The sequence below is a fragment of the Staurois parvus genome, unplaced genomic scaffold (assembly GCF_062004578.1).
Source record: "Staurois parvus isolate SC_StPar_1 unplaced genomic scaffold, SC_StPar_1.0 ptg001291l, whole genome shotgun sequence".
Taxonomy (NCBI): Eukaryota; Metazoa; Chordata; class Amphibia; order Anura; family Ranidae; genus Staurois; species Staurois parvus.
This window is the reverse complement of record NW_028319087.1, coordinates 53216-73084: the sequence shown is the minus strand read 5'-3', so window position 1 is coordinate 73084 and position 19869 is coordinate 53216. Positions and strand designations below refer to the sequence as shown.

Here is a 19869-nt window from a genome sequence, read left to right as displayed (position 1 = left end):
TCTGGGAAAAAATACCCCAGGACATCATCCATTGCCTCATTAGAAGCATGCCACGACGTGTTCAGGCATTCATACAAGCATGTGGGAGCCACACAAAGTACTGAGTACCACTTTGAGTTGCTGCAATAAAATTTCAGCATAGTGGACTCATTTTTTTGCTTTGATTTTTAGGGTGTCTTAAAAATTATCAACCTACAGAGGACTGAATTTAATTTTCATCAAATGATGGGGCATTTTTACGTTCCTAACACATTACCCACTTCATATCAGTGTACAGTTATGTTCATATATATTTGGACACAGGCACAATTTTAGTATTTTTCAGGTATTTATAAAAACATATTCAAGCTATAGTTTTATAATGGATGTGAACTGAAAGTACACACTCTTGGGTTTAATTTTAGGGTAGGTACACCCAAATTGGAGGAAGGGTTTAGGAATTCTAGCTCTTAAGAGTAGCCATTCCCCCTTTTTCAAGGGACCAAAAGCAATTGGACGATTGAATCAGAAGCTGTTTCATGGCCAGGTGTGCGCTTACTCCTTCTTTATTTCTTCATCATTTAATCAGGTCAAGGGTCTAGAGTCAATTGTAAGTGTGTTATTTGCATTTGGAATCTATTGCTGTGAACCTACATCATGTGTTCAAAGGAGCTGTCCATGCAAGTGAAACAGGCCATTGTAAGGATTCAAAAACAAATCCATCAGAGAGATAGCAGCAACATTAGGAGTGGCCAAATCAACAGTTTGGTACGTTCTGAGGAAAGAAGAACACACTGGTGTGCTCAGCAACATAAGGCATGGACATCCATGGAAGACAACAGTGGTGGATGATCGCAGGATCCTCTCTATGGTAAAGACAAACCCATTCACAACATCCAGACAAGTGAAGGACACACTCCAGGAGGTGGGCGTTTCATTGTCAAAGTCTACAATCAAGAGAACACTTCATGAGAGCAAATACACCACAAGGTACAAACCATTCATAAGCCAGAATAGAAAAGTCAGATTAGACTTTGCCAAAAAACATCTAAAAAAATCCAGACCAGTTCTGGAAAAGCATTCTTTGGATGGATGAAACTAAGATGAATCTGTACCAGAATGACGGGAAGAAAAAAGTGTAGAGAAGGCTTGGAACAGCTCATGATCCAACTGTTGGCGCTATATAAATTCTGTATAATAGTAATAATGGTCCAAAGCACCCAACGTCATCTGTAAAACATGGTGGAGGCAGTGTGATGGCATGGGCATGCATGGCTTCCTGTGACACTGGGTCATTGGTGTTTATTGATGATGGGACAGAAAACAGAAGCAGCCAGATGAATTCTGAAGTGTTTTGAGATATACAGTCAGCCCAGATTCAGCCAAATACAGCAAAGTTGATTGGACGGCGCTTTACAGTACAGATGGACAATGATCCAACACACACTGCAAAAGCAACCCAGGAGCTTTTGAAGGAAAAGAAGTGGAATATTCTGCAATGGCCTATTCAATCACCTGATCTCAACCCAATTGAGCATGCTTTTAAATTACTGAAGGCAAAACTAAAGGCAGAAAAACCCACAAACAAAGAACAAATGAAAACAGCTGCAGTTAGAGCCTGGCAATGCATCAGAAAGGAGGAAACCCAGTCTTTGATAATGTCCATGGGTTCCAGACTTCAGGCAGTCATTTACAGTAAATGATTCTCAACAAAGTATCTTATATATTATCTCCTCCACAAATGCATTTTATATTGTAAAATATAAAAATAGTCCATGTTGGAAAATAAATTGGTGATCTTGAAATCCAGAAATCAAATATTGCAAAATACCAGTAATTCACACAACCATCCAATGCAGACTCTTCACCCAGATTGTGCTCTCAAATTTTGCAGATCAGAACAACCCTTCTCCTTCAGGGGCTATACATGGAACTATTCTCCTTTCTTCCCCTCTATCTCCTCCTCACTCTAGGCTAAGGATAGCCTATAGTAAAAATACAACTTCCATAGCGTTTTCCATTAAAACCAAAAACACATTAATTTAAAAAAAAAAGTTAGAATATGTGCACAACAAAATTTAAGTGTAATTTTAATTGCAGTGGCCTAAATGCTGGTCTGTTAAGCTCCACTGCAAAAAGTAGTTTGAATGCATGCTTTTCAAGGGTAAATGCCTTTTGGTAATGCTCTGGATAAGTTTATAAAAAAAAAACACTGAAGGAACTAGCACGGTCCGGTCTTAGCTCTAAAGAAGTGGTGGAAGCTGTCTTTGTCTCTAATCAAGAAGGGTTCCTTTGTTTCTTTTTAGAAAGACAAGGGGCAAGACAAAAATCTTCCTTTCAGAAAGTCTTTGAGCCCAATCCCACCTAGGCAGGCAACAGACAAACAACAAAGATGGTCCGTGGAGCCCACCCATACAGTGTAGTACATGGGTATGTTCCACCAAAACATATAGGTAGGGTGTCACCTAAAAACACTGCTAAAGAGAAAGAATAGGCATGCACACCCATATGGCTACATCCTCATAAAAAAGTGTATTGAATCACAAAACAAGATTGTAAATGCATAACAGGTATGTTAATCCAACCCTTACCCCACAGTACCCACACTTCCCCCCCTGAATGGTAACTTGCCCCCCCCCGAACCCCTCCATCAGCTTCCCCTTACTAATACCCCCAAAGAAAGATGGTGTACCTCCCCTAAAAGCACTGCAAGATTCTTCCCATGATAGTGGGAACCACTGCAGTCACAACAGACATATCCTAATGGATGGATGGATGTTAAGCTCGGTAGTAATCTTCAGTAGGATGCACATGGTAGTGCAATGAAAGTCTCAGGTATCATATCAATCCATTCCATTAGTAATATCTACATGGAAATGATGTCTCAATTGCTGGCAATGATGAGTGGATGCATAGTGATTTGAATGTCATAGATGGACGAGCTGCAGTTATTTAAGGTTCTGTGCAAGGCATGTGTGTAGCGTATGCCGTGGATGCAAGAGACAAACAGGTTGCATCATATATGTAACAGCCCTATAAGTAACTGTAGCAGCAACAACACTGGAACCAGTCTGTAATTAAGATGCTATTAAAAGCAACTATAGGTGCTGTCCTGTGCAATATCCAAGATAGAGCAAGCAGGACTAAATTCAGCTGGTGTGCTGGGGGTTAGGATCTTGGGTGGGCAGTGGGATAAGGGTCGGATTAACATACCTGTTGATGCATTTACAATCTTGCTTTGTGATTCAATACTTTTTTTTTTCTTTTTTTTAAGAATGATATAGCCATATGTGTGCGGTCGCAGCAGGTATCCCACTATGACAGGTAGAATCTTGTGGTGGTTTTAATGGGCAGTGCACCATCTTTTTGGGGGGATTAGTTAGGAGTGGGTGGGTTACCCAGGGAAGCTGGCAGGTGGGGGGGTTCTATTCAAGGGGGAAGTATAAGTGCTGGGTTTAGGGGTTGGAGGAGGATCTTGGGCGGGCTTTGGGGTAAGGGTCAGATTTACAGTCTTGTTTGTTTTGTGGTTCCTTCAGCTTTTTTTTTTTTTTTGAGGAAGATGCCGTATGGGTGTGCATACCTATACTTTTCTTTAGTTTTGTACATGCAACAAACCTACCTTTGGGAAAATATGGTTCTGAGATATCTCTGATCTCAAAAGTGTCCAGATGCTACAAGCCCTTTTTGTGTCTTTCTGGCACCACACTACATGCAGTCAAGCATGCCTACTGCACCCAGCAAAATAGTATTAGTATGCTTTGTTTTGATGAGAAATTACTTTGAAAAACACCCCCTGGCATTTCGGGCAGTGGCCATCTTGAGTAAAGGCAGATGATTCATGTATTGTTTACTTCCTGGAATCCATCTGCCCTTAGCTCAGGCATATGCGAAGCTGAAAACCCTCCCTCCCCTAATGACTGCTGGGATGTGTGACGTAATTTGCCTAGACATGAAAACTAGGAAGTAACTGAAGCAATGTAAAACAAAAAGTTTAAAACAAGTAAATATATACTTTCCCATCTATTTATTAATCCTAGCCACATAAGGATTAAAAATAGTCAATGTTGATTGAGAAAATGAAGTTCCACTTTAGTTTCCCTGGAACGTCCTCTTTTCACTTCTGCATGAGGTTGCTGGGGTTGGGACTCTGTCCTTGGATTGCCGTATGTCTCTGAACACCAAAATCGGGTTATCCTTGGAATGGCGATTATCCAACCAAGTGCCAGGATTGGGGAAATCTTTTCTCCCTGTCCTGTTGAAAGTATGAAGGATGGATGCCTGCCTGTCAGGCTGGGGATGCATCAAGCCTTTGCAGCAGAAGGCCCAGGTTTATCTACTGAAGATGAGGATATTAAAATTAAGTTTCGGGAACATAAAAAGCTTGTTATTAAACGTCTTAACCGGAAATGGGATGTATGCTTCTTGGAAGCCTACATTAGACAGAGTATTATCCCACGTGGCCTGAGAAGTAAGGTAGTTCCAGCTGAACATTTACATAATGAAAGGTTTCTAGAGAAATGGAAAGTGCTATGCATAGAACATGGGATTAATGGTATGAAACTTATAGTTGAGGAGGAAAAACTACAACTTGAAGAATTGGATCAGGCTATCAGTAAAAGTGCATCTGGACTAGATCCTTTTAAAAATCAGGAGAACTTTGAAAAATATAATGAGCAACTGAAAAAGGAAGTTGAAAAAGTACAAAAAAATCTTAGAACTACTAAACAAACTAAATTTAGACGTGACCTTAAGGACTGGGAAACGGGTGAGATATTTGATCTCACTACTAAAAGAAGTAGAAGTCGATCTAAACGAAGAGGATTTCGTTCACACTCTAGATCAATGGGGGAAACCATGTCTAGTGAAAGTGACTCTGAAAATCTTGGGAAATCTGTTTCTTTTTTAGACCAACAAAATGGAGAACCTCCTCGTACCAATCAATTACAGATGGGAAGAGGATCCAAAAAGAAAGTAGAGGAATCCTTAAAAAACAAACATCAGGAAGACAAGGGCAGAACAAGAAGTCAGAGGAGGTAGTAGATGAAAATATTCACGATAAAAAGGTAATCAATTTGGCTAATTTTCCACTCAGAAGGGAACATATTTCTTTATTAAATAAAGGTATGTCCTTTTCACCAGTGACCCCCATGGACGAGTTCGAGGTATTTAAAGATGTTAATTTGTTTTTAAGAAAAGTTTTCTTGAGAATGATACATGGTAATCCCATTATGTTGGAGGATATGGCCTCTGATCCGTCCATGGAGGACCGCAAGATGCTCGATATGTTGATATCTCTCATGGAGGAAAGTGAGGATGGTGATGAGAGCGAAATAGATTTGGATAATCGCAGTAATGTGATTAGAAAGGTTGATCTGAATATTAGATCGACGAAAATGCCGAAAATTCGTTCCAACATGAGGATCTCGACATTTCTAGACTTTGTTGCTGATGATCTTAAAAATCTTGAGTGGAAAATGCCAATTGGTGACAATCTTACTAAAAAAAGAAAGAAAAGCCCTTAAAGAATTAAAAGAGACTAAGAATATTGTAATTAAGAGAAGTGACAAAGGGGGTAATGTAGTGATTTTAAATGAACAGAACTATGTCAGGGAGGTGAAGCGCTTATTAAGTGATTCATCCACCTATAGGAAAGTAGCCACTAATCCTTTTCATATGGTGGCAAAAAAATTAAATTCCATCTTAACACTGGGAAAAGAAGTGGGTTTGTTAACTAGAAAAGAGTATGAGTATTTGAGAACTGAAGAATTTAATCACCCTACTTTTTATATTATCCCTAAAATACACAAAAATCAAGAAAATCCTCCGGGTAGACCTATTGTTTCTGCTATCAATGGTCCCCTAGATAAAACAGGGAAATATATAGATCTGTTTCTTAAAGATATGGTTCCTAATCTTCCCTCCTATGTAAGGGATACTAAAGATGTGTTGGCTAAGATTGAGAATATGATTATCAATGAAAATTCCATTCTTGTAGGAATAGATGTGGAATCACTTTACACTTCTATCCCACATGAATGTGGTGTGAGATCGGCCTCTTACTTCCTTGATAAAACATACCCTACTTTGGGAGGACAGAATGAATTTATTAGTGAGTTGTTGGTGAAAGGAATTGGCTCCTCTCGTTCCTTCCTGTAGCTACCGACTCCCGTCAGTCCCCTGGCCCTGACCAATGTCTGTCCACAGGCCCGGAGTTCCCTTTGAGACACAGGAAATTGCACACAGACACAAGGTGGTATCTCAGAAGGAACTGAATTTATTCTTCCGTGTTCAAACTTATATATGAAACTTAAAACAATACATGGAAATATAAGAACCAATCAATTGACAGGTATGCATTGACCAATCAGAATATTATATACGTCAGTAATGCCCAATCATTTAGCATTTATGTTAATTATTATTATATGCGTCAAGCATTAATATAGAAAGTAGACAACTTCCCTTTTAGCGCTGGCTATAGTTTATTAATACTCTTGCAACAGGAAAAAAGCCCACCGCAGACTTTCAGTCTTATGCTAGGTAGAGGAAAAAAGGAAGTTACATCTGAAAGAAAAAGAGGAACCTCAGACTCTTATCGAAAGTAAGAAACAGTCTTAAAACACAAATTCATCTTTAAGTACTGACATAAATCTCAAAATGGATTCTTATCTTAAAATGGCAGATCTCAGGTCAAGAGACAAAATGGCGGTATGGTAATGCTGAAAGGCTAATTCCTTCAAACCCCCTCTTAGGTCACGCACGTGACGTTACACCTTTTTTACAGGTTGGTACCTGGGGCCCTTAGTAGGTCCTTTATCAAGACACTGATTCCACATGGTTCTAGTAATGGTGGCGTCAATAAGTTTCTGCATTAAACCTCGGATGCAGGGGATACAACAGCAACCACACAGAGTTAATACTGCAGCAGCCATTACTATAGAAATCAGCATAGTTTTCATCAGAGTTCCCCATCTACCAAACCAATTTTCAAAAAAACCAGCTAGTGGATTTTCTACTCCTGAGTTTTCAGCCAATTCTTCAGACAACATTTGGAGGCCTTGAAGGGCTCTAGTAATGCTTCCATCAGGAGCGGTGTTATTGGGGATAAAAGTACAGCAGTAGGAACCAAACATTTTACATACTCCTCCTTTCTCAGCTAATAACATATCAAGAGCAATGCGGTTTTGCCAAGCAGTAAGGGATGTTGCATCAAGTTGGGCAGAGACCCCCTTTAGAGCATCTCTAGTATAGTTAACAAACCTTTGTTGATTATAATAAATGTAATTAATCCAATCCACCTTTTTGTTAGGCTGTACCCATATAGCAATAGAGGCAAACCCTGCAGCAATCTGGTCCTGAGCTTTAAACTCATCAGGGACTCCTCTTGGTACACCTATAGCATCTATGTAAACTCTATTATCAAAGGAACCACGGGGTGCATTTCTTTTATACCTTCTAGATCTGGATTTTTCCAAGATGGGCAAGCTTCTTATCCCATCTTCTACTTTGATCATAAAGAAAGGCATGAGAAGATGGGTCAGAGCGCAGCTTCCCTTCCATCTGCTGGGGAGTCTGGCTCTGAGTCTCATATCTCCACACAGCCACCACACATCCGACAGTTGCTGCCGGTGGTCCTGAAACCATTCCTTCCGGTAGCCTTCTGCGGAGGTGCGGATGGTCTTAACACAGTAATTAGGTGGGAATGTACCTAAATCTTTACCCTTAGCATCATCATGTTCAAAGCAGGTAAAATTTCCTGGTACCGGTTTAGAGGCCAAAGGTAAATTTCGTAATCCGGTAACAGGGAACTTCTTAACAAAATCAGAACATTCCTTCTCAGTGATGTTATCTTTATACATTCTAATTAGGCAGGACATATTAGTTTCTTCTTCTAACAAAGGAACTGTGGCAAGTAGGGGGCGGGGATTGGCACATGAAACACAGTCTCCCTGTCCCTTACTTTTAGTGGTCCATCTCACCCATTCAATCCATTCATTTTTGTCAGAGTAACCAGTTTCAATGCTTAATCTGTCTTCTGATTGCATCACTACTCCTGTCACCTCATTATCCAGTCGATTCCTAACTTTGGGGAATGAATTGTCTATGGTATTGACATGGACTCTTGGGGAGGGTTTTACCTGTAATATGAGGTTGGCCCAGGGGTCTGTTCCTGACACAGTTATTCCCAACCTATATTCTCCACTATCTCTGACCTGTGGGTTCCTTATTGTGAAAATGATATTCCCTTGGCCTTTTGCTATAGAGATTCTTTGATAGGTGCCTATGTCCTCTAGGGGAATTCTAGCTGATTGGGTCTCCCATTTATGAGGGTCTGTTGTCCACCATATATTCTCCCAGTAACCACAGGGCTTATTCCTCCCACACATGTACACATTATAAGGTCCAATATCATAAGTAACTTTAGTCGGGTCAAACACCTGGTTTTTAGTCAGAGTAAACACTATGGTCTGATTTACATCCTCAGTAGTCAAGACTGGTGTTTCCTGTAACCCCCATCCCTTATCTTGTACAAAGGACATTCTTCTCATCCTTCTCTTAGTGCGGGTTAGACTTCGTTTCTTTCTGACACTAGAATGTTGTGTACTATGGTTTTGTGTGTGCACTGGTTCTGCATTATCTGGGTCACTAGCTTGGATGGAGGTATTACATATACTCTTAATCACTCCATAATCATCTGGGTGATAAATACAGTTAGTTATTGTCCATACTGGGAGGAACACAGTCAGGGCTGCTAGTATGAGGAAGCAAAATGTCTGCCCAGAGTTCTGTGAGAGCATCAGAAAGGTCATCTTCTTCAAAGACTTTTACACCGGCTTCACTTCCTTTTTCTTCTTCTGTATCTGTGTCTTTGCCTTTGTCTTGCTTCTTAGGGGCTTGGTTCACCCTTTTTACACGGCTGGCATGGATCCAGGCCTTGGAATCCTCAGTCAGGACAGCGGTCCTGGTGACAGCGATCACAGAAGTGGGGGGCCCAAAGGGATACTCTTGCTTCCGATTCCTATGGAGGGCTTGTATCACCACACGGTCCCCGACTTGGAAAGAGTGAGTTGGTTCCTGTGAAGAAAGAGGAAAAGTGCGAGCAACATTTCTTTCAACCTTGTCCAAAGTTTCAATAAGTTTTCTCACATATTCCTCCTGAATCAATTCCAAATCCCCTCTTTCTACCATGAGTGGCTGTCTGGCCCAGGGAGTGGGAAAGGGTCTACCCATTAGAACCTCAAAGGGGGAGTAACCTGTCTTTTTAGAAGGAGTCATCCTTACCTCTGCCAAAACTGCAGGCAATACTTTCTTCCAGTTTGCAAAGGTACCTCCAGTAGCTTTCCTAATTTTATCCTTGAGGGTCCTATTCATCCTTTCCACTATACCTGAGCTCTGAGGGTGGTAAGGAATGTGAAACTTCCACTCAATTTTGAGTGTTTTCACCAAATCCTGACATACCTTGGCCACAAATGCTGGACCGTTGTCAGAATTAATCTGGAGTGGACATCCCCACCTGGGAATAATTTCCCGTGTAAGGATCCTCACTACAGTTTGGGCATCTTCTTTTGTGGTTACAAAGCTTTCTACCCAGCGGCTAAACATGTCCACAATTACCAAAAGATATTCTTGTCTTTTTCCTTCCTTTGGCATGTGTGTAAAGTCTACCTGTAGGTGAGTAAAAGGTGTTGATGGGTATGTCAGGTGTTCATGTCTTGCCTTGTGAGGATTGTTTGGGTTATTCCTTATGCATGTAATGCATCTAGACACATATGATTTTACCAAAGAGGGAAGGCCAGGAATGAAAAAATCATTATCCAGCAGTTCACATGTAACCTGCCATCCCCTGTGACCTACTCCATGATACTGTGAGATGAACAGAGGTGCACTGGCCTTTGGAATGCATGGTCTCCCCTCTGTGACACAAAGTCCAGTTTGTGGATCTTTTGTCACACCAGCTGCATTCCACTGCTTAATATCTTCTGAGGTAGCATATGTCTGTAAATCCTGCAATGTTTGATCCAACAGTGGCATTTCAGGGGTGAGCATTGGCATCTGGATCATGGCAGGCTGGGTAAGGGCCGCCTCTTTTGCTACTTTGTCAGCTAAAGCATTTCCCTTTGCAATATCAGTTTGTTCATTTGTGTGTGCCCTACAGTGTAGGATAGCAAGGGATCTTGGCAGTTGTATGGCTTTGAGTAAAGCCTTCACCAGAGATGAATGTGAGATGGATTTTCCATCTGCTGCAATAAATCCTCTCTTTTCCCAAATTATTCCAAAATCGTGGCACACGCCAAACGCATATCTGGAATCTGTGTAAATATTTACATCCTGACCCTCAAAAAGCTGACATGCTCTTGTAAGGGCTATCAGTTCAGCGGCCTGAGCTGACTGGTATGGGATGGGTTTTGCTTCAAGTACTTTATCTGGCAACTGCACCACCGCATATCCTGCATGGTAAACAGTGTCAGTGGGTCTCGAGCAAGAGCCATCTACAAAAACATTCTGTGCCTCTGGAAGAGCCACAGAAGACATATCCTGTCTTGGGGAGGTGTCCTGATGAATCAATTCCAGGCAATCATGCTGTGGAACAACTTCATCCTGCTCTCCCTTTAAGCCTAATAAGGCATTTAAAATTGGAGCTGGACCTGAAGTGGGAGAGGTATATTTTATTCTCAACTTAGGGTTTGACAACAGTATAACCTCATATCCACTAAGTCTCTGGGCTGACATGTGTTGGGTATGTATATTCTTGAGTAGAATAGACACATTGTGGGTGGTATGTAAGGTGGTCTCATGTCCCAGAGTGAGTGACGTAGCCATTTGGACCACCATAGCGCTTGATGCTAGTGCTCTGAGACACGCAGGCATGCCTTGGACCTGTACTGGAACCATTTTTGAGAAAAAAGCAACAGGGCGGAGTTTTCCTCCATGCTCCTGGGCCAGGACCCCTGCCATAGTTTTACAATTTTCCCTAGCATACAGATGAAACATTTGATTATATGCGGGCAGACCAAGACCAGGGGCTATTACCATAGCATTTTTCAGATACACAAAAGCATTGCACATATCATCTGACCATTTCACAAGATCTGACATTTCTGAACCTGTGGCTTGTCTCAAAATGTTGTCATAGTAGGAACAGTCAGGTATCCATTGGCGGCAGTAACCAATCATACCAAGAAAGGTGAGCATGTCTTTCTTGGTCAATGGGCGGGGCAGACCCATAAGAGCCGCAGCTCTTTTGTGGCTGACTTTCCTTTCACCTTTTGTGAGAACAAAACCAAGGTATTCAACAGTTTTCTGACACCATTGTAGCTTTTTCTTAGACACTTTATGACCACATTCACATAACCAGTTCATGAGATCTACACTATCCCCTTGGCTGGCTGCCCGATTAACACTACAGAGAAGCAAATCATCTGCGTATTGAACCAAAACTGAACCATGGCAAGGAGTCCATGGCTTTAAGGTAGCCTGGAGGACAACAGAGTAGACCACAGGCGAATCTACATACCCTTGCGGTAATTTACACCAAGTAAGGGTCTTTCTCCTGTAATGAAACGCAAAAATTGGGCGTGTCTCCTTGGCAACAGGGATTGAAAAAAATGCATTTGTCAGATCAATCACTGTGAAAAACTCAGCATCAGCTGGGATGGAGGAAATGAGTGTTGGTACATCAGGCACTATTGGGGCAATGGGAATCACAAGATCATTAATGGCCCTCAGGTCCTGCACAAATCTGTAAGAGCCGTCCGGCTTCTTAACTGGATTTATTGGGCTGTTGTATGGTGAAATCACCTCTTCAAGGACTCCTTCCTTGAGAAAGTGTTCCACCATGGGCGCTATTCCTTCCTCCTTTTCTTTTGACAAAGGGTATTGTTTGTGAAACACAGGTTGAGCCCATGGCTTCAGTGTGGCCTTATATGGAGTGCAGGAAATGAATCCCACATCCAAGGCACTTTTTGCCCAAACTTTGTCATTAATTGTTCCAGCAGGAAATGAGGGGTCTTCTTTAGTAATCATTGTCATGGCAGGGATGATTGGCATTTTGGCAGAATGAGCCACTATACCACCTCTCCTTGTGGATTTCAAGTTGATGTTCAACTCTCCCATGAGGTCTCTCCCTAACAAATTAACTGGACAATTGGGTATTATTCTAAATGAGTGATCTAGCAGAGTGATTCCCTGTATGGGGTCAAAAATTGGAAGAGGCGGTGTTTTATAAGTCTTGGTCAGTATCCCATTTATTCCCATAGAAGGTTCAGCATTCATTACCTCTCCCTTATAATAATCCTCACTCAGACTCGAACGAGTCGCGCCTGAGTCCAACAAGAATGGGGTTAATTTGCCCTGTATATGCAAGGATACAAGGGGTTGTTCCTTATAAGAGTGAGAGACAAGCGGGAATGCTGGGATACCACCTTCTGGGCACCTTCATTTATTTTGTGATTGTGTCTGCCAAGAGATAGGAAACCTCACATTCTGCTGTGGGAGGTCCCTTTGTGGTTGGCCTGGGGAGGGGCTATGCTGGACGTGGTCCTGAGTTTCATATGGACATTGATTTCTCCAATGATCCTCAGCCCCACAGTTAAAACAACCCGTGTCCCGTCCCCTATTATTCCTCCCTCTTCCCCTAAACCGGCCTCTGCCTCGGTTATTGAAACCCCCCCTTCTCTTGTACGGTGGGTTTGTGTGGGGAAAGGGATCTTCCTGAAAATGAGTGGCCACCGCCTTGGGTATCTCTAGACATCCGGCAGCATCTTTCTCAGTCAATTTCAATTGAAATTGTTCTCTGGTACAAGTGGGCCATTCAGAAATCATCTGTTTTACAGTTAACATGACACTGGGTTTTAGATTGGACAGGAAAGTCTGAATCAGTAGACTATGCATGGTGTCTTGCAATGTCAGTCCTGCCTCTTGTGTCCATGTCTCATTAAACCTTTTCCAAAAATCTAACACAGTTTCTCCTGACTTTTGCTTGCAGGCTACTGCGGTAGGGAGGGAGGATCTAGATTGGAAAGCTCGTTCCATTTCTTCTGAGACCTCTCTCCACATATTGTCCCTACCATCTTCTGTGTTTAATTTATAATTTGTGGCAGTAATGTCGCCTGCTTCTAGGATGGATATGGTCCCAACATTACCCCAATTCCAAGGGGAAGTTTGTCCCAATATTCCATCGAGGATAAGGCGCATATCCTCTTGTGTGTAGTTTCTACCTTTACATGCTTTCTTCAAATAGCTCACAGTAGCCGTTGAAGAAACAGTGGGTCTTGGACAATGTTTGACAATCCTATTTATGTCTTCTATCTCAATGGGTTTCTTTAATAGATTGTCTCCTATTGTCATGAAGGGCATCTGTTGTGTATTGGAATCAATACCATATTGGGTATTATGGCGTGTGTGTGATGGACTTAGCATGTCCACTATACCTAGACTATTAGCTGCTCTGAACAGCAGAGAGCCTGAACTAGCGGATTCATCAACAAGTGAGTCATCTGCTTCAGTAGTTGAAGAAACAGCTATTCCCCCTGTCGCTCCCTGTGTGGTAAGACTTTGAACCACACCCTGGGAGGGCGCGGGAGTTTGAACTGTACTAGGCTGTGTGGTAGAAATGTGAACAGCACTAGGTATTTGAGGGGTCTGTGGAAGTGTTGGTGCTGGTGGTGCTGGAGGTGCAGTGGGGTGTTGGACTGCATAATGTCCGGCTAAAAAATCAATATCTTCTTCAGTAAGAGATGGATAAAGTTTTGTGGGCTGTGGGACAGGTGGGACATATGGGGGAGGGAATGGCATGAGAGGGTGTGTGGGTCTGTCTATTTCTGACTCTAATGCATGTATTTTAGTGGCATCTACATTTCTAGCTTTGGCTTTATTTTGTTTCCCAGTTTGTCTATGAAACCAGAGAGGGGCAAATTCTAACCAATTTTGTCCACCTTTGGTCATGTATTTCTGATCCCACACAGGATCTCCCTTATACCATGGGAAAGCCTGTTTATCCCCCAGACAGAGACCCCTAATCATATCCATATGAAAAATATCATTACTCCCATCACGGGGGAACGGGTCAACACTTCCCATGAATTCACTCCAGTCTGCTAATTTATCCACCCAGGGGTTAACTAGATAGTAATCTGTCCCACAGATACGGGCTACATAATCTTTACATGTCTCACCAACATTTGGGGGAGGGAGTTTATCCTTACTTTGACCACTTCCCATTTTTACACCTACAAAGGTCTGTGTTACAAATCTGTCCTATAGGCTGTCCCAAAAAACAGGGGTCAACTTCCAAATGACAATTTACTTTATAAAAATGTCTGGACTTAAGATATTTATTGGGTCTTTCTCTAGTGGTTGACCAAAAGTGGAGATTATAACCTGGATATACAATACTTCTAATAATATCCTGACTCTGACTAACTCCCACTTTTCTAACAATAAGCCTACAACACAATTTGAACAAGACATTTACATAGGCACCCAACTCCGTGTCACCATGCTATCACCTTCTCTAGATCATCAGCCAATAAGGCCTAGCTAAAGGGGTGGTGCGTCTTACAACGGAAGTTGACAATACCTTCAGTGACCTCTGGCCCATACACTTACCAACTGGGCACTTGTGTCACACAAACAAATTATCTTATACTTCTATGCGATAGGAAGAAAAGCAAAGAGTTGCAGGACAGAATTGATCAGCCCCGGACTTTTCCTGGTTTCTTCTCAGAGAAACTCTTTTCAGCCCCTTCTCATAAGAGACTGTGCAGTTCCCAAAACTGCTCCTGGTCTTTTCCAAAAGACCTTGTGCTCCCCACAGCACTTTGCGCCTGGCCACTGGCGTCTTTAGACGCGAAGCCCGGTGCTACCTAAGGGCATGAGATTTTAATCAGAGCCCTTCCGGCAAGACAGACTAATTGACAGAATGACAAAAAATCTTACCTACCGAAAAGGATGATTATCTCATCCCGGACACGAGCCCCCAATTGAAAGGAATTGGCTCCTCTCGTTCCTTCCTGTAGCTACTGACTCCCGTCAGTCCCCTGGCCCTGACCAATGTCTGTCCACAGGCCCGGAGTTCCCTTTGAGACACAGGAAATTGCACACAGACACAAGGTGGTATCTCAGAAGGAACTGAATTTATTCTTCCGTGTTCAAACTTATATATGAAACTTAAAACAATACATGGAAATATAAGAACCAATCAATTGACAGGTATGCATTGACCAATCAGAATATTATATACGTCAGTAATGCCCAATCATTTAGCATTTATGTTAATTATTATTATATGCGTCAAGCATTAATATAGAAAGTAGACAACTTCCCTTTTAGCGCTGGCTATAGTTTATTAATACTCTTGCAACAGGAAAAAAGCCCACCGCAGACTTTCAGTCTTATGCTAGGTAGAGGAAAAAAGGAAGTTACATCTGAAAGAAAAAGAGGAACCTCAGACTCTTATCGAAAGTAAGAAACAGTCTTAAAACACAAATTCATCTTTAAGTATTGACATAAATCTCAAAATGGATTCTTATCTTAAAATGGCAGATCTCAGGTCAAGAGACAAAAAGGCGGTATGGTAATGCTGAAAGGCTAATTCCTTCAGTTGGATTTTGCATTACGACATAATTTTTTCCAATTTAATAATACCTTTTATCAACAGACTAGAGGTACTAGTATGGGAGCACCGTGGGCTCCGGCCTACGCATGTCTTCATTTCGGTTTCTGGGAGGAGCAGGTTGTCTTCAGATCATCAAGATTTCTTGTTAATGTCCAGATTTGGTTAAGATATATAGATGATGTGTTCCTTGTATGGCGAGGAATATCTGAGGAATTAAAACTTTTTATGGAGGAGTTAAATCAAAACTCCTTTAATATTGGACTTACATATATATCTGATGAAAGATGTATTTCCTTTCTGGACTTGGAAATTAGACTTGAGAACGGAAGACTCCTCACAAAGACATATAGGAAACCAACTGCTGCTAATACCCTATTAGAGGCTAGAAGCTACCACCCACGTTCACTGATTTCAGGGATTCCAGTGGGACAGTTTTTGAGATGTCGGAGAAATTGTTCGAACATTAATGATTTTAGGATGGAGGCTCAGGACCTCTATAGAAGATTTAGGGAAAGGGGATATTCTCACTCTCAAATTAGAAATGCTCGGAGACGGGCATATCAAACTGACCGCAAGGATCTATTATCTCCCAAAAAGGATGAGAAGGTCAAAGTAAGTGATCAACCTGTTAGAATGATAACCCAATTTGGAGCCCAATGGCAAGATGTAAAATTAATATTAGAAAAACATTGGAAGATTTTAACTCAATGCCCCAAGCTGAGTAGGATTGTAGGTGAACGCCCCCAGATGGTAGCAAGAAGAGCACCAAATCTTGGTGATCTCCTTATCCATTCTGATTATCAACCATTAAAACAAACAACATGGTTGAAATCACGTACTAAGGGGATGTTTAAATGTGGAAAATGTCAAATTTGTAAATATGTAGATCGTACGGATTCCTTTTATGACTCAGGAAACAACACTCACTATAAAATTCAAAGTCTCATAAATTGTTCTACAGTGAGAGTGTTATATATCTTAACCTGTCCCTGTAAAAAGATGTATATTGGTAAGACCAAAAGACAACTTAAAGTACGAATAGGTGAACATCTTAGAGATATTAGATCAAATGATCCTGAAAGCAATCTTGCTCAACACTATGCTAAATATCATGGAGGTAAACTGGATGGTACAAAAGTGAAAGGTTTCTATGCATTGCACTTTCCACAAAGGAGAGGTGATTTTGACAGAGAACTGCTTAAAAAGGAGAAATACTGGATATATAAACTTGATACATTGTACCCAAAGGGGTTAAATGTGGAATGTGATCTCCAAGTATTTTTGGATAAATAGATTTACATAGTTGTGTACCCTTATATCTCCATATGTTGGCTAACTTATGGTATTTTTCTGTCTTCACTAATAGTTGGATTATATGTTAAATAACTAAGGTAAACCTTTTTTGTATTTGGGAATAATAACAATAATATTGATGACCTCATGTTATGAATTTAAGTATAGCTCCAAAAAATGTGAAAGGATCGACCGTTGAGCTAATTATCCCTTTTTCCCTTAATAATAACTATACCATAAAATGGGTATTTGAAATTTGGGTATATTTTTTATAAAATAACCCATAGTGAAAATTCTTAGTTAATATTGCCATCTTGTGGTGGCTTTGCGGTAATTCATATTGTTCTTTTGGGAACTTGACTCAATGAATAGACCTGGTAATTCTTTCATTAATATCGCCATCTTCTGGTGAGAGTGTGGTAATGTTTCAACTGATCAGTATATCTAACTCATGGTCCTTTGATTTATATATGCATTGTTAAAATTGCCAAGCCTTTCCTCTCTCTGATGTTTCTAGTCGCCTGTCTTTTTAATTATATTCAATAATGACCAGCAGCTGTGCTAAGTATTTAGCCCCCCTTTTTTTCTTCCATTGAGAATAACTGCAGGATAGTTTTTGCATAAATGGGTGGGTCTTAACCCACTATAAATAGGAAATTGAAATGCAGTGTTTTCATTGGTCCTGACGAAGCTGAGTGAGATACGCCCATCGGCGAAACGCGTTGACGTCATACGTCACATACGTCACTTCCGGTCATGCGCATTAGGTGGAACGCACGCTGACCTACAAGGAGGAAGCCATCTTCACATGCCATGAGGCAAGCCTAAGCAGCATAGGCGCCAAGAAGGGGCTGGAACCCGCGGTATATCGGCGGATGTCAGCGGTGGTTCCCTGGCCTCTCTGACCTTGTATGGCAGTACCCATGAAGGACATTCTTTCCTTTCCTATTAGCCATTTGCACAGGTGGTGAGTGGACTGTTACAGGACATTAGATATATGGTCCTATGTGATCTATATGACCTATATATCCTATATAGAGTGTAAGCTCTCTTAGTGACTTTCCACATATTATTTGTTTCACTACAGGATGGGGACATCATGGTGCTTTATATAGGAAACAAGTTATACCACGTATATTTCAACAGGCAGAAGATCTTTTGGGATGTGTCTTGTTTTTCTTACTGAAAGTGGTATGTAGTCCACATGTAGTGGTGAAGAAACCATTTCAAGCAGTGTGCTGCTTTTTGCATCTTTTCCTCAATCCTGGGAACAAATGGGGCATATTCTCATTTCAAGAGCCCTAGGAAACAGCTGTTTACATTACAGATGAATGGGCCCCAACCACTTGTGCCGGCATAGGAATGTACTGCATCATATATATGATATAATGTCTTTTTTCATATAGGCATAGAGGCATGCTTTTCTCTTTTTGACGCATACTGTGCTTGCTGCATTGCATACATGTGATACTTATATCCATAGTATAATATTTTTTGAAATTCCCTGATTAGGATATAACCATTATGGTAGGAGCTTAGTCTACATTATTATAACCTGTTTCATGATATACCTATGGTATAATTTTTGGATACACCTCCTTTGGGAAGTGTTCACCTATGCGTTTGTGCTACAGGGACTTTAGACTCCTGTAGTCATTTTCTCTGTTGCACATGCATTCAGACCGGTCTTGGTGTCATTTTATATGGTTTTAGGTCTGTGTGTATTGTCTCTTACTGAGGTGATGGTAAACCAGGGCAACTGCCCACATGTCATATTTATATGTGTAATAAAGCATAATTTTTGGAAATTTTTCTGAGTGTCACATTCTGTTCATTATGTAGCTGCTTTTTCTGTGAATCTCTTTTCACAAATCCCCTTTTTTTGCATGCCTTTTTTGGCTACTGAATGGAGACCATATATTGGGTGATACGATAATTTATTCTACAACCTCTTAATAACTATCTTTAGCATATGGGGAGAAGTCCTGGACTCCTGTCAGTTTAGCAGGGGTGGTCAACAGAGGAAATGCAGATACCAGTAAACATCCAGGTCTAGCTCAGGGTAATTCGGCCTTCCCTTCAGCTGTAGACCCCCTTGCTCCAGGGACTGCCAGTCATGGTCCAGTCTGCAAATTCTACAGCAGTGGTGTACATAAATCATTAAGGTGGTACCAGAAGTTAGGCTGCTTTTCAAGAAGCTGAGATCAGTGGGGCATAGCTCAGTGTTCTAGTTCTGTTTAAGTTGCACTTTTCCAGCATGGAAAATTGGCAAGCGGACTTCCTAAACCAGCTGCTGGATTCTAGAGATTGGTCCCTCCTCCTGGAGATGTTTCAACAACTTGATCTTTGGTTGGGAACTCCGGACATAGATCAGATGGTTTCCAGAATTAACCACAAACTGAATAGGTTCAGTCACTCTGTGGAATCCATTCAACCTGATTTATGCATCCCATCCTGCCTCTCCCTCCAGCCCTTTTCAAACTCCTGCTTCAGAGCAGTTGTTTGAAAGGAGGGCTAGGTAGATTCTTTCCAATTATTTCTCATTGCTCTAAATTGGTCCAGGAGGGCATGGTTCTTGAACATAGTCTGACTCTTAGCCGACTCTCCATGGTCCCTACATGATCATCTGGATCTTTTCTCTCAGGGTCTCCTGTTCCATCCTGCTTCATGGCCACTGGCTTTGATGGCTTGGCTGTTGAGGTCTTGTCTTACCTTTGCTGAAGGTCACAAGGCTTTATAGGATTTACCACCAAAAAAAGCTCATACAAGCATTTTATATTTACTTTCATACAAAATACTAGTTTTTACAAGACTATTTTCCCTTGACTGTACTGAGAATACTTTATTGGTTTTGTGGAGGCTGTTGTCTTTTGCTGGTAATTATCTTGAGCTTTCTTAGAGTCTCACTTTTTTGTCCTAACAACTCTGTGAATTTAATTTTCAGTATAGGAAAGCGCTATGTTGGGGCTCCCATAAAGGGC

General features: G+C 41.3%; 2 protein-coding genes across 3 annotated transcripts in view; both read left to right on the top strand.

The window, feature by feature from the left end:
* Positions 1-19869, top strand: part of LOC149437411 (ubinuclein-2-like) — a 155973-nt gene that overhangs the window by 114397 nt on the left and 21707 nt on the right. Inside the window, exon 9 of one of the 2 annotated variants that reach the window (XM_089660941.1) lies at positions 17976-18699. The exons of the other annotated variant lie outside the window; for it this stretch is intronic. Coding sequence (XP_089517067.1) covers positions 17976-18074 — 99 coding nt within the window. The 3' untranslated portion in view covers positions 18075-18699. Of the gene's footprint in view, positions 1-17975; positions 18700-19869 lie in introns of those variants that run through there. 2 annotated transcript variants of the gene reach the window in all.
* Positions 15809-16943, top strand: LOC149437412 (uncharacterized). The gene has a single exon (XM_089660947.1). It carries the CDS (start codon positions 15821-15823, stop codon positions 16886-16888), a length of 1068 nt encoding a protein of 355 aa, XP_089517073.1. The 5' UTR covers positions 15809-15820; the 3' UTR covers positions 16889-16943.